The 16,745-nt window shown below is 58.8% G+C and overlaps 1 protein-coding gene across 4 annotated transcripts in view; it reads right to left on the bottom strand.

Moving 5' to 3' along the window:
- The window catches only part of BOC (BOC cell adhesion associated, oncogene regulated), a 30,200-nt gene extending 14,164 nt beyond the window's left edge, over positions 1-16,036 (bottom strand). For all 4 annotated transcript variants that reach the window (XM_039913590.1, XM_039913592.1, XM_029075207.2 and 1 more), the window contains exons 1-3: positions 15,703-16,036; positions 1,199-1,389; positions 555-833 (exon numbers count right to left, since the gene is read on the bottom strand). In XM_039913590.1, coding sequence (XP_039769524.1) covers positions 555-833; positions 1,199-1,367 — 448 coding nt within the window. In that variant the 5' untranslated portion in view covers positions 1,368-1,389; positions 15,703-16,036. The remainder of the gene's footprint in view (positions 1-554; positions 834-1,198; positions 1,390-15,702) is intronic.
- Between the last annotated feature and the right edge of the window lie 709 nt (positions 16,037-16,745).

Raw genomic sequence — 16,745 nt, 5'->3', positions numbered from 1 at the left:
CCCCTACACCTTCTGATCCTGGCTGTCATGGCCTCTTCCCTCTGCCCCCTGCTTATCCAGACCTCCTCTGCCCAGTGCCCTGGGTAGCATGGGCCCCTAGCTACTAGCCCTCCCCCCACAAACATCTGTCTGTTCTAGCTCTGGGCTGGGGCTCATCCCAGCCCAGTTCTCCCCCTCTGACAGGGGCTCAGTCTCAGGGCCTCACTCTCCATTTAGGCCCCCGGCCATGTGGCACAGACCCTGGCAGAGAACGAGCTGGGCCAGTGGGCGGCGGCTTCCTGACGAATGGCTCTCAAGTTGGCCTGAGGCCAGCACCCTGCCCACCCTCTGTCCATCCTAGCTTCTCCTCGTGCCTGTCCGGGTCCCACAGGGTGGCAGGGAGGGGCCAGAGCCAAAGCCGGGAGCCAGACCCATCCCCTGGGACCCTTGCTGGCACAGCCCCAGCAACAAGCGTCACGAGCCACCCGGTCACCGCCGACAATGTGTTCCCCGGGCCAGAGGCTGGCCGAGGGCAGGGAAACCAACTGGACTTGGGGGAGGAGTGGGACACTCACTGGCTAATGTGACTGGGGCGGGCACACTGGCCACGGCTCCGGCGGGCAGGTGGGCCACGCACTGGTACCGGCCCACGGTGTCGTGGCGGAGGGCGGCGATGAGTAGGGTCCCGCGGCTTACGTGGATCCCCAGGGCGGCGCTGACGGCGCTCAGCTCTTCCCCGTTGTGCCTCCAGGTGACATTCGTGCCTGGTGGCTCCACCTCACAGTGCAGGACCACTGGACCCCCGTGTTTCTGGACAGTGGAGGCAGGGAGCACGGAGACCCGTGGCACCTCCCCTGGGGAGAAGTTCTAGTGAGTCGGGGCTGCAGGGATGGATGGGGGTTGGGAGGGCTGTGCAGGGGGTGATGAAGAAGGGGGTCATGGAGACTGTAAGGAGTTGTGGAGGAGCATGGGGGATTGGGGAGGAGGTGGGGACCTAGGGGACTAGGGTCCAGGGAGTCGCTAAGGAGGCAGAGGAATGCAGTGACTGCAGGGGGTCATGGGGAAGGGAGGAGAATGCAGGGACCAAGGAGGAGACAGGGCAAACATAGAGGAAGCAGGGGAACAATTGAATCTTGGAGGCAACAGGGAAAAGCGGAGGGGCCAGGGGGCACAGAGGAGACAGGGACATGGGGGCTGTTGTGTGTCCACCCTCACTTACCCATGCCGGCCAGGCAGCCCGTGGCCGCCAACAGGAGACAGGTGATGGGGGCCGCCACCCTAAGTCTCCCCGGCATCATCGGGACCCCAAGTGGTAGTGTGCGACGTGGGGTCGGGGGATTGGGTGGGAGTCCGGAGCCCATGAGCCGCCCTGGGAAAAGCTGGTGCATCAGATGCCGGGCCCAGCCAGTCCTGTGGGAGGAGAGAGCAGAGGGTCACACATGAAGGCTGAGGGTCAGAGGTCAGGGTGGCCTCTCTCCCAGCCTATCTTCCCTCTGTCCCCACAGTGGCAATGCTTGAAAGGAGGGGCCCGGGGGTGTCCATGCCTGATTGGTATTTGAGAAGCATGTGCTGTAGGAAAGACAGCAACAGCCTGGCCCAAGCTCGGGGCTGCTCCCCAGTTCTCATGTGGCATGAAGCAACCTGGTCCAACTTCCCTCCCTTCCTCTCCTCCCATCAACCCCTCCTCCTTCCTCCCCCCTCACTCCCCCTCTCCTCCCCTCCTCCCATCCCCTCCTCTCTTCCTTCCATCACATCTCCCCTTCTTGTCACTCCCCATTCCCAGTTACACCCCCTCCACACACGCACACCCTGGCTTTTACTTCTCACTCCCACTGAGGCCTGGCACCACAGTCTGAACCACTGCCTCAGCCACTGGGTCTGCCATGCCACTCCCCTCCTCCCTCCCACTCTCCACCACCCACCCCAAGTCTACACTTCCAACAGGGAAGAAGCAGGGACCTCCAGCCAGTCTGGGGCCCCGACTCCACCCCGTTCTCTTTCCCTCCCACTGGGCTCACTGAGGACAAGTCCTTTTGCACACAACTGACTCCTTAGTGGGAGAGCCTTCTCCTCTACAGCCCATCCCGCTGTGGCTTCCAGCTGACTGCAGGGTCCAGCTGTAGGCCCTATCGACGGTCCTTTTGTTCAGTCACATTAGACTAACCGGTGGGTAGCCACACCAAAACCTGTATCTCAGTGATTGGGGGGAGTGGATATGTATATTTGAGTATGTGAATATAGCTGTGACATCCCAGGTGAGGGCTAACACACCTCTGTTTCTTCAGACAAATCATTAGTACATAATGCCTTGCTACTGTTGCAAAGTGGGCTGTGGGTACCGGGTCCACTTGGGCATAGATCTCCCGGGTGGGGTCATTTCTGCCCGTGGCAGTCCCTGCAGGACTGTCTGTTTGACAGTGGGTGACACACGATACCTCTTGAGGTGGTAGAGTTTTCCAGAGGAGCAGCGGGTGGTCTAACCCCTGCACCCAGATCTACAGGCCCTTCCCCCATTGGGGCCTCATACCCGGAATCGAATAAGCCCCGACCCACTCGGTGGCCCCACTCTACTCCAGTGGCTTTGGGGAACCGGATTGGACAGGGCATTCCTGGCCCTGGCCAGGCTGGCCATGCCATCAAAAGAGAGGAAGGCCCAGACCCGGGGGAAATCTTTGGGGCAGCCATGTCTACTTTGTAACTTCCAGGGTCTAGATGGACCCATGGTGTCAAATGCTTTGATGAAGTCTGGAAAACCACGTAAGGGTCTCAGTGCTGTTGCCTGCATTTCTCCTAGGTCTGACGCAATGCCAAGACCATTGCCCGCTGGGCTCAGTGTGATTCTGGGAACTTTCGGTTGACAATATTCCTCGGGAGCCAATCTGGGAGGATTCTGGCTAGGATCCCATCGGCAACAGAGGTGCCACTAGATGCTGCACTCAGATCTTTCACCTTTCACCTTCCTTCTTCAGGGCAGTACTGATGGTGGCATCTTGGAGATTCTGTACTTAATCGGTCCCCGACCATTCTCGCATTGCTCTCGCTGTCTCGGGGAGCCCATCTGCCCCCATGGCTTCAGCTCCCCCCTCTCTGCAGATGACTCCCAAGTCTCTCTCTCTAGCCCTGACCTCGACCTCTCATCTGACCTGCAATCTGGTATCTCCTCTTACCCCCAGGATATCTCCACCTGGAAGATGTCCCCACAGCTCCTCAAACCAGTGATGCCTAAAATGGAACTTCTCACCTTTCCTCCTAAACTCTCCCCTCTTCCAAGGCCCAGCCTGGACTGGACTTCGCTGGAACAAGTCCTCAGAGTAGATGCAGGCAGGTGTGGGGGCGGCACAGAGGGGGCACTAGGGAAGGGAAATGGGAGGCTGCTCTAGGGGTTGGGGAAGGGTCTTTCTCTCTCTCTCTCTCTCTCTCACACACACACACACACACACACAAGAATGAGAGTTTGAGGAAGGAGCCCCCTGCCCTCTGCACCTCCCTGCTACAGCCATAATCCCTGTGGGTTCTCCTCTCCCAGGCAGGGAGGTAGAGCCCATTCTGGCCACAGGGAGGAGGAGGGAATGGGCTTGGGGTTGGGAGGTCAGGACAGAGGTGATGGGGACAGGGGTGGTGGGGGGAGCTGAGCAGCAGCCTGAGGGAGCACCAGGCTCCAACACCCACCCCCCCAACCAACGACCACCACCAGTCTGGCCCTTTGCTCCAGTTGTTGCCAGGGTCATTCACCCTCAGATCTCCCAGCGACGATGACCATGCTGCAAGGCAGCTATTCACACCTTAATTTTATAGAACACATTCTCCAAGTGCTCTGTCATTACTTAGCTCATTTCTGCCCTCACAACATCCCTGGGAGGAAGGAAGAAGCACAGGTATCATCATTCCCATTTTACATGTGAGGAAACTAAGGCCCAAAGAGGTCAAGTCACTTGCTCCAAGTTCCACAGTGGGCTGTGGCAGAGCTGGCCTTCCAACCTGGTTCCTGTGGCCTTGGGGAGGATACTCTTACTTTGCCAAGTGGTCTCTCCCTTTAGCAGAATTACTGTCCTCATTTAGAGCTAGGTAAACTGAGGGCCCAGAAAATTAACGCTGCCCTCATGGTCACTGACTGTGGGCAGAGAAGTCATCCCCAAGCCTCTGCCCACCTCCACCCCCCATCTTTGACAGCTCTACTCTGAGGGGCCAGGACAGACACAGAGCGAGGTCAGCTGTACCCCCTCGCCTCCCCAAGCTGGGAGGGGCCAGCCCGGGGTGGGACCCTAGAGAGGGGCTGGCTGATTCTGGGAGGGCAAGCAAGGGCAGAGGGAGAGGGCCCTCTATGCTTGCCTGGCTCCCCAGGAGCAAGGGAGCAGTGGGAAGTAGTCCCAAGTTGGGGAGGGAAGGGAGGGACAGTGAAGCTGCGGGGCCTAGCGGAAAGAGCCTGGGCCTGAAAGTCAGAGGACCTGGGCTCTAGTCTCAGATCCAACACTTGCCTGCTGTGTACCTTGGTCACAGTCACTTAACTTTTCTGTGCCTCATTTTCCTCATCTGTAAAACAGGGGTTCAATATCAGTTCTTCTCCTTCCTGAGCCTGTGAACCTCATGTGGGACAGAGACCGTGTCCGATCTGGTGATTTTGTACAGTGCTTGGCACATAGTAAGTTCTCAACAAATACAATTATCATTATTATTACTATTATTATTAGCAAGTGAGAGCAATAGGCTCCTCTCCGGGGTGAGGCTATCACCCCGTTTCCTTCATTTTTGCATGACCTGCCAAGTTCCGCCACTCTGGCTGCCCGACACTGTCCTGAAGCTACAGCACTGGCCCCACAGCCTCCATTTAGAGACGAGGTGAGGAGACCAAATATCCAAGTATCTGTGCTTTTTAGGTGAAAGTCCTGATTAATGGAGAGCAGAGAGTCTCCCAGAACGTGTACCCTACCCATGAAACACACACACATATTTTCTTTTTCTTTCTCTCTCTCTCTCCTTCTCTCTTCCTTGGGTCTGCTTCTGCGCTGACTCCCCAACTCCCCACCCACTTTGCCCTTCTTCTCTGTCACCAGTCCCTTACCCCAGGGGCCAAGAAGGGATCAGACCCCGCCTAGCCTCCCTGCCCAGGTAGATGGCAGCGGTTGAGCAAGGAGTTGGAAGGATTTTGTCATGTGGACCACATCGGCAGCAGCAGGTGCAGCATCAACAGCAAGGACAGAGGGCTAGTTGGGCATAAGGTGCTGGCCTGGGCCCTGTGCTGAGAGCTAGAGTGGGCATTGTGCTAGGGCCTGGGTTGGGTGCTGGGCCATCTGGGTGTTGGGCTGGGATAGGTGCTGTTAGCTGGATATTGTACTAGGTCCTGTTCTGGGTGCTGGGGGTTGAGGGCTGTGCTGGAGGGTGGGGAATGGGGGGATTGGGTTCTATGTTCGGGGCTGGGCTGGCTACTGGGCTTGGGGCCTGGGTTCTGTCCTGGGTACTGGGCTAGACCTTGTGCTGTATACTGGTCTAGGCACTGTGCTGGGGCCTGGGATCTGAGCTGGGCACTGGGCTGGAGTCTGTGCTGGTGGATGGGCACTTTGCTGGGCAATGAGCTAGGCCTGGGCTGGGGGCTGGACTGGATGCTGACTGGGCTTCTGTGGGGGAGAGTGTGGATGTGAAAGCAGCGTGGCCTAATGGATTGAGCATGGCCCTGGGAGTCCTTCTGACCTGGGTTCTAATCCCGGCTCTGCCACTTGTCTGCTGAGTGACCTTGGTCAAGTCACTTCACTTCTCTGTGCCTCATTTCCCCATCTGTAAAATGGAGATTACAACTGTGAGCTCCATATGGGACATGGGCTATGTCTAACCTGATTACGGTGTATCTACCCCTGTGCTTAGTGCAGTGCCTAGTACATAGTAAGCACATAATAAATACCATAAAAAATGTGGAAGTGGCCCGGGGTAGCCGTCGAAATTCCCCATGACTCTACCAAGACAGAGAATCCAAGGCTCAGATTGGAAAGTGATGAACGTGGGGCAGATCAAGGATTAAAAGTCAGGTCCTCCAACTAAATTCAATAGTATTTATTGAGCGCTTACTATGTGCAGAGCACTGTACTAAGCGCTTGGAATGTACAAATCAGCAACAGATAAACTCAGTAGGTGACTTGAGGATCCAGACTGGGGTTCAGCCCCAACTCAACATTCAGGGAACCCAGGTTCCCCCCCATGTATGTTCTGGGGTCCCAGGACCCTGTAGGAATTCCAGACCCCAACCCACCCCCACAGGACAAGGAATGGTATCTCTCTGCCTCCCACGGGGTTCCAGAAGGGTCTTGCCCCCGCACGCCCAGGGAACGAAGGGAAAGTGCCATCCACTTCCTGTCCTCCTCTGCTCCCGCGCCCCTATACCCTGCACCTCTGTGCCCCCAGCACGGCGTGTAAATCTAAGCGGACTGGCTACTGATTGAATGTCGCGGCTCTTTTCCCTTCTTGCATTTGGGGAGTCCCCGGGGACGACCACCCGGCCCAACCACACATTCCATCTGCCGCATCCCAGGTCTTCATTCACCGCCGCCCCGGGTATCTGCGGGGCTCCCTCCCCCTCCCTCTGCCCCTCCCCACTTTCACCCTCCCTCCACCCTCTCCCCTGCCCCCTCTCACTCCAGAGCCCCCCCTCATTTCCAGGACAATAACCTTCCTAATGGCCCCCCTCCTGGCTTTAGATAAACACAGGCAGTGTCAAGTGTGGGGGGGCAGGGGGAGGGGGTCGGGGGCCAGGCAGGCTGCAGGCCCCGGTGGGGGGGCACGGCCCTAAGCTGCTGCGTGCCTGCTATGTGGGGGCTGGTTGCCCCTGGAGACCCTAACAGGCAGAACGGGGCTTAATAGAGTCCAGATTCATTGTGATGCAGTGAGACGGCTGGGACAGTGGCCCGGGGCCCTGTTTTCAGGCTGCTGTTCCCCTGCCCTTTCTCCCTTTCAAAAGGACGGGGCCCGAGGCCCCGGAGTTCTGATCTGGAGAGGCTTGGGGGGGGGGGGCGGGGGGGGGGGGAGCCTCGGCCAGAGGGCGCGGTGGGTGTTGACTGGGGAGGGGGCAGAGGAGAAAGGAAACAGCTAATAGAGAGCCCACCCCACTCCGGTACAGGGGGAGCATGTGTATGGGCATGTGTTCATATATGGACATGTGTGGGCACGTGGGGAGTGTGTGAATGTGTGCATGCGTGTGTTGAGGGGATGGGGGAGGCGGTTGGAGGGGAGAGATACGTGGGTGTGCAGGGCCCTGGCTGGAGCTGTGTCAAATCTGCCTGGGCCAGGGAGACCCGAGATCCCTGGGCACAGCTTCCCCTTCTCTTGCCCCTCGGCTGGCCCCTTCCCAGGCTCTGCCCAGAGCACCTGGCCAGGTCAGATGAGGGTCTTCACCACAGCACCCTCTGAGGCCCGCCTGCCTGGGGAGCCCTGCTCCACTGTCACTGGCACCTCCCCACAAGCCCGACTGGCAGCCTTTGCCTCCTCAGCCCTTCTGAACCACACTGGAAGGGCTGAGCCAAGGCAATGCCAATGCCTCCTCCTGCCCCATTCAGGCAGGGACTGTGCCCCCCACATCTCTTCCACATCCCCACTGGCGAGGCAGCGGGGGTTGTGAGGGAATGGCGAAGGGTAAAGGTGGACAGCGCAATGTCTGAACTCTTGGGCCCGGAGCCCCCGACAGGGAGACATGCAGACTGACCCGAGAGCCTGACCCAAAGTGGGGTGAGATGCTACGGCGCCCAAACCAGCCGGAGCCTCTCACCTGCCCGGCCTTCCTCTATCCCTCCGGTCCCTCCACTGGCCCTGCTGGGCCCTCCCATAGGCCCGACCACATGGGTAGTGCACACCCCACTCCATAAATTGCTGAGGGCCATGTTGCCCGCTCACGGTGTGGACATCCCTAACCTGGAGCAGTTCCCCTGGGACCCTGGAACCCCCTTGCACCACAGCCCTGTCCCCCTCCTCCCACTGGAGCCCTCTGGAAACAGGAAAGAGCACTGGCTTGGGAGTCAGAGGTTGTGGGCTCTAATCCCGACTCTGCCACTTGTCTGCTGTGTGACCTTGGGCAAGTCACCTAACTTCTCTGTGCCTTGGTTCCCTCATCTGTAAAATGGGGATTAAGTCTCTGAGCCCCATGTGGGACAACCTGATTACCTTGTATCTACCCCAGCGTTTAGAACAGTGCTTGGCACATAGTAGGTGCTTAACAAATACCACCATTATTATTATTATTATTATTATTCTGATGGACCGCTGCTACAAAGAGTTCCACCATTTTCCCACCGTGCATCACCCTCATCGTGGGCTGCCGGAGATGGGCGAGCTCCTTAGCCTCTCCCAACTTCAGCAGTCCTCTCAGGGAAATGGAGCCGCAGCCCAGCACCAGATGATATCGGCTTCTCAGAGTGTGAGCCAGGGAGGCATGGCTTTGGGATAAGGTGCAACCCATGTGTGGTGGAACAGGTGGCTCCCTATCCCCCTCCCCCACCCAAGAAACCTGAAACCTGGGGGTAAAATTTGCCACCAAGTCTGGGGTCCCAATGGGGTCCAGACCCAGGGGGCTGGGAGATCTGCGAACCCCAAGAGTGGCCAGTTCAGTGGCAGTGACCCCTTGGTGTTCAGAGTTAGAGAAACCCAAACTTTCAGAAGCCAGACATCCGAACCTCTCTGTGATCACCTGGGCGACTAGACCCTGGGGAGAAGTTCCCCCCATCCCCCCGCATCCCTGGCTCTTGTGCACAGTTGCTACCTAGAACATGTGCCAGGACTGCCTCTGCCCACTGCCTGCGTACTGCCCCCCCGACCCTCAGGAAGAGGCTCAGCCTCAGGAGAAAGTGCCCCATCCAGCTTTCCCAGGGTTCCCCAGATCTCCGCACTAACGGGGATAGAGGACTGTTCAGCTGTCCCAACCCCACTCCCTAAGATAAGGTTCCTGGAAGGGTGAGGGCAGCACCTCTGTGGCCCATAGTTGAGTTGGGGGGCTCAGAGGAAAGGACATCATGCCCCCGCTTCCCCTGGTCTGACACTCAAGGAACCCTGTGACCCTAGGGCTCCAGGCAGGGCTGGAAGCTGCCCTCCCCTACTCATTCCCTGCAACCCTCCAGCAGCCCCCCTTACTTACTGGCCTGTTGCTTCCAGTCACCCCACCCCTCGTCAGCCTGGGGGGCTCTGGCCTCCCTTTGGCCAGCCGCCTGGAAGGCCAAGGGTTAACCGTCAGCCAATGGGTGTCTCTTGCCCAAGTCACTGTTTGGGAAGTCGGCTCCCCCGCCCCCTCCCCCACTGCCAGGATCCAATCTCTCTCTCCTTGGAAAGAAGCAAGTCGCTGCTCCACAACCCCCAAACTGGTTTCATCACCATCCAAATTAGTCTCGTGTCTCAACTTCTGCCAAGGAGAGAAACAGAAAACAGGCACAGGGAGGGGCAGAGGAGGGGGAGGGGTGGGAGGAGTAGGGAAAAGAGATAGGGCTTCTCTTCACCCGTTTCTCCTCAGATGGCTCTCCACTCTTCTATTTCTGTATTATTCCCCTGGCCTAGTACCACCCCCCCACCGCCCACCCCAATCCCCTCGACCACAGCTCTCCCCATCTTCAAAGCCCTCTTAAAATCTCACCTCCCCAGAAAACCCTCCTCAATCAGATCCAGACACCCCGAGTCACATTAACCTGGCAGCCACCCCTTGCAATTACCCATGCCCGTATTCAGTGCTTACTATGAGCCAAGCACTGGGCTAAGCCCTAGGCTACATAAAAGATAATTGGATCTAACCCAATCCCTACCTCACTCAGGACTCAGCATTTAAGAGGAAGGTGAGGAACTAAGACACAGAGAAGTGAAGTGACTTGCCCAAACTCATACAACAGGCAAGCAACAGAACCCAGACCGGACCACACGGGTCTCCAGCCTCCTGGCCCCACACTCTGGCCCCTGGACCATGCTGCCTCCCCTGGACACTAGTCTATCTACTTGAACATCCATTGATTTTTCAGCTCTCCCATCCTGACATCTGGACCGCTGCCCGTTCCTCCAGCTCTCACTCTTTGTAGGTATCATCTATGTTCGTCTGTACCACTAGATCATAACCTCCTTGAGGGTCAGGAACCGGGTATCTTGTCTCCAGGGCAAGGTGCCGTCCCAAACGGTACCATCCCAAAGGCTGAGCATGGCTCATCATATTCCATAGATGCTCAGTTCACACCGCTGACTACCAGGCTGATTCATTCATTCATTCAATCGAATTTACTGAGCGCTTACTATGTGCAGGGCAATGTACTAAGCGCTTGGAATGTACAACTCAGCAATAGATAGAGACAATCCCTACCCAACAATGGGCTGATCAGAAGGGGTGACATTTGGGGTCGTTGGGAAGCCAAACCCAGTACCGAACAAGCCCCTCCCCAGATTGGGCCCCCAGCCACATCCTCCCTGGGGGGGGGGGGGAGGGTCAGGAACTGTGACTCCTATAAGACTATAGATTCCTCAAGGGCAGGCACTGTGTCTTTTACTTCTACTGTGAGTTCCCCAGGGACCCTGCAGCACCCCGTGTATCATAGAAGGCCACTCCAAGGCCCACTGTCCATCCCCTGGCTACTATAGGAGCCCATTCCAGGTCCCACTCTCAGCTGCCTTCATCCAGGCAGCAAAGAAGGACGTGCTTGAGTCTTGCCCCCAGGAAATGAGCTGTAGTCCGACAGTGAGTGTCAGGGAGGAGTGGCGGCAGGGGAGGAGTTTAAAAGCTGGCCGAAGCGTCTCCATGACGGGCCGCCCTGGATTCTTGCCAGTGTGGATGCTGGGGATTAGATAGTGCCACCCTGCCTTCTTGGCAACATTTGTTATCTTTGACTTAGACTCGGCTGCCCCCCACTCCATAGCACCTAGACCCAGAAACCCCTTCTTTTCAGGAGCCAGAAACTATGTGAATGAACTCAGCAAACACCCTATTGCCCGGAGCCACACGGACCTGGCTGGAGGCAGCAGGACCATTTCTCCTCTTCTAGACTGTGAGTTCGCTGTGGGCAGGAAATGAGTCTACCAACGCTGTTACAGTGTACTCTCCCAAGTGTTTAGTGGAGTGCTCTGCACATGGTAAGCCCTCAATAAATGCGACTGACTGATTGAGGTATGCTGAGTTCCAAAGGGGCTACGTGACTTGCTGATGATCACCTGGAGGGTCAGTGAGGAGATGGGACCAGACCCCTAAGTTGGGCCGGTGTTCTTTCCTCAAGACCAGGTGAGGGAATCCCCAAGTATAGAGTGCTGGGCTGGGCACTGGGCTGGGTGCCAGACAGAGGTCCTTTCTGGAAGTTAGACTGGGTACTGTATTGGGTGCCATCCTAGGCCCCAGTCTGGGCACTGTTCTGGGAGCACTGTGGCACAACACTAGCAGTGACAACTGCTGCCCCACCCTGCCCTGGAAGAGCTTGCGGAGCAAAAAGACCTGAGGTGCCGGGCCCAGAGCTGCATTCCTGGCAGAAGCGGGGCACTGAGTTACTCATTCCACCTCCCCCCACAAGCCCCTCAAGGCAGACAAGCACAGCTCCTTTGGGCCAGGGCCAATAACTCCACCTCGCTCTGGGATCTGGGGGCAGCCTGAGCCGGCTCGGCAAAGGTTCACTGTTAGCCCGTCGGCGCCTGACAAACGTAGCCGCAAGAGGAGGGGAGGAGACCTTAGACATCGGTCTGACCTCGGGTGGGCCAGAGCCGGGTCCTGCAGGTGTCTACTCAATCTTGGCACCAACCTGGGGCCCCAGCCATCTGGTGTGTCCCCTGAACCGGGGCTAGAAAGCAAGCTGGACCCCTATGGGGAGGGCCCCCAGCTCAGCCCGGTTGGATCTTCTTCTGGCTGAGGTCACCGGAACCTCTGCAGCCCCGTGGAGAAGGGACACCTGAACGAGCCTGGCTCCCGGGCCTAAACAGAGGCTAGTTATCGCCCATATCTGGGTATCGGGGCTTGGCGCTGGAGTCATTCACCAGCCTGCTGAAAGCCTGTGCCCTGAGAGCTTCTGATTCCGGGTCCTTGGGAGACACGAAGCTGGAATTGCAGGGGCTGGAGCCTGCCCGTGAGTGCTCCCAATGGATCATGGACTGCTCCCTGGCTGGCCACCTTCAAGTGTGCCTTCTGTCTGGAACATTGCTTCCAGACCCCAGAGTTGGAGGGAGACCCCAACTTCGAAGGTTAGTGAGCATGTGGTGTCCTAGTGTCCCTGCAAATGGCTCTGCCAGCAGCAAAGGAGGGGTGAGGAGAGATGGGCTTTGGGGCAGTGGGGGGCAGTGGAGGCCAAGAACTTGGAACTAAGGGGTCTGTGCCCAGCAGCATATTGGAGGGAATTACTCACCCCAAACCACAGCCCCCTGTTGAGCCCCTCCCCAGACCGTACCCCTGCCAACACCTGGCCAGCGAGGTCCAGGGAATTCACCAAGGTGTAAGATGCCATCCAGGACCATAGGGAGCTCACCCCTAACTGGAGTAGAGAAACAGGCAAATAGAGGAGTTAAAAGAAGAGGAAAATAGGATAATACATCCAAGCAGATAAAGTCGCTGGCCAATTGGCAGATAGATTTGCCAGGGCTATAGGTCTGAAGGCTACCCTGCCTGAGTCTCTGCCCCTGACAAGACACCCTGGCTGCTCTCTGACACTCTCTGCCAAAGGACCAGCGTTCCTTTGGTCAACATGAGTGGGTATCACCCAAAGCAGACTTACCTTTCCCAGCCCGGCCCCCACCTTCCTCTAGCTGACCCACAGGGCAGAGTCAGAGTCAGAAGTCACAACACTCTGGCAGAGGAGTAGGTGTTTCAGTGGTGGCTGCTTTCCTCCCCAAGCTACCTCTCCTCTTCCCTCCAATCCTGCCCCGCTCTTCTCCCTCCCTCCCTCACCCTCCCTACCCTGCCTTGTCCTGTTTCATGTTGAGACAGTCAAGCAGATGAGCGAGCTGCAAGAGGGACTAGGCCACTCCTGGAAAAGACCCTTCCCAATGCAGGGAGCAGGTTCTAGCCCACTTGGAGGATGGAGACAGCCTGCACTTGGAGGATAGAGCGGGACCAAAGAACAGCCTGCCTGGAGGATGGAACAGGCCCGGGACCATTCTGCCCAGAGGTTGGAGCAGGTCCTGGGACAGACCTGCCCAAAGGATAGACGAGGGGCAGGGACGAGCCCTCTGAAAGCATGGAGCAGGCCCAGGAACTGGCCTATCGGTAGGATGGAATAGAATTGGAGACGGGCCCGCCTTGGGGATGGAGCAGGTCCTGGGACAGGCCCCCCTGGAGGATGGAGCAGTCCCAGGTTTCTACTCCCCATTGCTGACTGAGGTCCTGCTAGCCAGTATCTGAGGGCAGGGGGCTCTGCAGAAGGGCAGAGTTCACCCACGCAGGTGTATGCTGGTTCAGGATAAACCTGGACAACCCAGGCTGCTCCCCCGAGGCCCTTTGGAGACCAGAGGGACTCTGGCTCTGTTGGGGGTCCATCGGGAGAAGCAGCACGGCCTAGTGGATAAAGCACCAGTCTGGGAGTCAGAAGGTCATAGGTTCTAATCCCTGTTCTGCCACTTGACCGCTGTGTGACTTGGGCAAGTCGCTTAACTTCTCTATGCCTCAGTTCCCTCATCTGTAAAATGGGAATTAAGACTGTGAGCCCCATGTGGGATGGGAAATGTGACCAACCCAATTATCTTGTATCTACCCCACAGCTTAGAATAGTGCCTGGCACATAGTAAATGCTTAACAAATACCATAATATTATTATAATCCAGAGTTATAACTCTTGCTGTCTTGTGGTCAGTCTTGTGGGGAGCCCCAGGGTAGTGGTCCAAGGCCAGGTCCGATTCCTTTCTTACTTCTCCACCACCACCTCCTCTCTGAGCTCACACTTACCCCTGCCTCCCAGCAGGCTTTCCCCTTTCCTGAAGCCACTTGCAAGCCTCATCCACTGGAAAAACTATAAATGCCATTGATTGATCAGTCGATTGACCCCACACTCAAGAGCTGGAGCAAAGCAATCCCCACCACATCAGAGCCAGCAAACAAGCCCCCGCCAGAACCATCCAGGATCCTCACCCTTCTGGCATTTTCTCGAGCCATCTTCCCTGCAGCAGGAATCTGGCCAGGGATGACACTAACCCACTAGCCTGGAGGGGCCATGGCCAAGCTTGGGAATGGCCACCAGGGAGACCAGGAGCATTGGGACAAAGCTAGAACTTTGAAAAGAGACACAGCTGAACGTGTGTGTGTGTGTGTGTGTGTGTGTGTGTGTGTGTGCACGCATAAGTTGGGGTATAGGAAGGTCCCATGAACCTCAGGGTTCAGCCATTGATTCCCAGGCTGCCAGTCGGGGGCTTGGACCCCAGAAAAGCTCTTATGTGAGGAGGGGGGAAATCCAGTTTTCTTCGCTCCGTCATGCAGAATCACTGCTCCCAGATCACTCCTGGAACCCTCCCTGCCAGCCATTCCCGGGCAAAGCCTGGGGTTGGGGGACTGGGGTCCTTGCCAGAAGCCACAAGCAGCACAACCCCTGCCCCATCCCCAGTCCTGGTTCTAGGACACTGTTGAATTGGGGAAAGTCACAGAGACGGAACAGGAGTGATGAAAGGTGGACAGGGCCACAGAGGAAAGTGAATCACCGAGCCCTGCAGACCCCAGACCGAGGAGCCCCGCCACCCCATGCCCCCATAACCCAGTCCCCTCCGACCCCAGATCGGGGATCCTCACTCACCTCCCTACACCCCAACGCACACACCCTGCACTCCTCGCACCCCAAATCGGGGATCCCCACTGGCCCATCCCCACACCCCAGACCCCTCTCCCCAGACTGGGGATCCTCACTCATTCTCCCCACACCCCCAGCCTCGGGGACACAAACACACACACACATATATTCTCTCTCTCTCTCACCTCAGACCCTTCCGAACCCAGAGCGGGGATCTCCTCTCACACCCCGGCCCCTTCCAATCAGTGAAACAGCATCTCCACTCATATCCCTCCCAACACACACACACACACAGACACGCACCCCAGACCCCTCAGACTCCAGATCGGGGATTCCCGCTCACACCTTCCCCCTTACCCCGGACCGGGGTGGGGGCTTCCTGCTCACCCCTTCCCCCCACCCCGGACCCCTTCGGACTGGGGATTCCCACTTCCCATCTCCACCCACTTCCTCCCCGGATCCGTCCGGCCCTGGACCAGGGATCCCCGCTCACCTCCCCCACCCCCGCACCCCCCGGGCCCCCCGGACCCCTCCGATCTCTGACCTGGGATCCCTGCTCCCCCACCCTCACCGCCCAGGAACCACCGGACCCCGGACGGACGGGGGAATCCCCGCTCACGCCTCCCCCTCACGCCGGAGCCCTCCGACTCAGGACCGGGGACCCCCTTTCAGCCCTCCCCGCCAACACCCTGCACCCCTCGGCCCCGGGGTCCCCGCTCATCCCCTCCCCCCGCGCCCCGGGCCCCGTCCCTGGATTCCGGGCCGGAGGTCCCCTCTCCCACCCCCGGCTCCTCGGAGCCCGGCCCGGGCCCCCCTCCCGCTCAGAACCACCCCTCCCCCCGGGCCCGGATTCCCGGGACCCCCTCGGACCGTCGCCACCCCGCGGAGACCCCCGGCCCAGGCCCCCCGGCCCAGGGAACCTCGCACCGCCCGGCCACAAACTCCTCAAAAAGTTTCCGTCCCTCAGCGGGGCCCGAACCGCCTCCCGCCGGGCCGCCCCTAAAGCCACTCCGGGACAGGGGGCTTCCGCTCGGGGACTCACCGCTCCTCGCTGACCACCGCAACACCCTCCGGACGCACAAAGCTCGCGCCCGCCGCGCGGGAGGGTCGGACCGGCCGGACGAGGGACGGAGGGATGGACGGAGGGATGGACGGAGGGATGGACGGTGGGATGGACGGAGGGCCGAGGGCCCGACAGAGGGAGGGAGGAGCGGCCGGAGCGGAGGTGCGGGAGGGCGTGCGGGGCTGGGGGGGGGCGCGGGAAGCCGAGCTGGCCTCGGTCTCAGGGTCCCGGGCGGGGGGCGGCTGGGGCGGCAGGAGCCCCCGGGTCCGCCATGGAAGGGACCCGGCTGGAAGGGGCTTTTGTGGCTCCCAAACCCGCAGCGTCGCCGGGCCGCGGGGGAGGAGGCGGGGCCGGGGGGCCGGGGGCGGGGCCGGGCCGGGGCCGGGGGGCGGGGCAGTGCCCGGAGGAGGCCCGCTCGCCGACCGGCAGAACCCCAGGAGGGCACCGACAGGCACCGACGGGCACCGACGGGCACAGGGGCCCCAGCACCCTCGGGAGATTCCCCCTCACACCGCCCCCCATCACCGCTTTTCTTCCTCCCTCCCCCCCCGACCCCGGGCTAACGGGTTTGTCCCGGGCCACCGACCGGTCCGGTCCGGCTTCGGCGGCTGGACTCCGGCAAACGCTGGCCTGGGGAAACGGGACGTTGTTATCAGTCAATCCATCGATCGATGGTATTTACTGAGAAGTTTACCCTGTGTAGCATTGTGCTAAGCGCTTGAGAGTGTAGCATTCAACAGAGTTGGTAGATACGATCCCTGTCCTCCTGGAACTTACTCAAGGATGGAGGCAGACATTGAAATGAATGGTGATGATGGTACTTGTTAAGCGCTTACTATGTGCCAAGCACCCTTCTAAGCACTGGCACTGTTGTGGACATAAGTACTGTGCAGCTGAGAGTGAGGTGCCTAGCGAGTGTTTCGAGGGGATGGATCCAAGTGCGAGGGCGACCCAGAAGGGAGCAGGAGAAGCGGAGGAAGGCCTCTTGGAGGGGATGTGATTTTAATAAAGCTTTAGAAGTG

The sequence above is a fragment of the Ornithorhynchus anatinus genome, chromosome 11 (assembly GCF_004115215.2).
Source record: "Ornithorhynchus anatinus isolate Pmale09 chromosome 11, mOrnAna1.pri.v4, whole genome shotgun sequence".
Lineage (NCBI taxonomy): Eukaryota > Metazoa > Chordata > Mammalia > Monotremata > Ornithorhynchidae > Ornithorhynchus > Ornithorhynchus anatinus.
The sequence above is the reverse complement of the archived record's forward strand: the minus strand, read 5'-3'. Positions and strand labels throughout refer to the sequence as shown.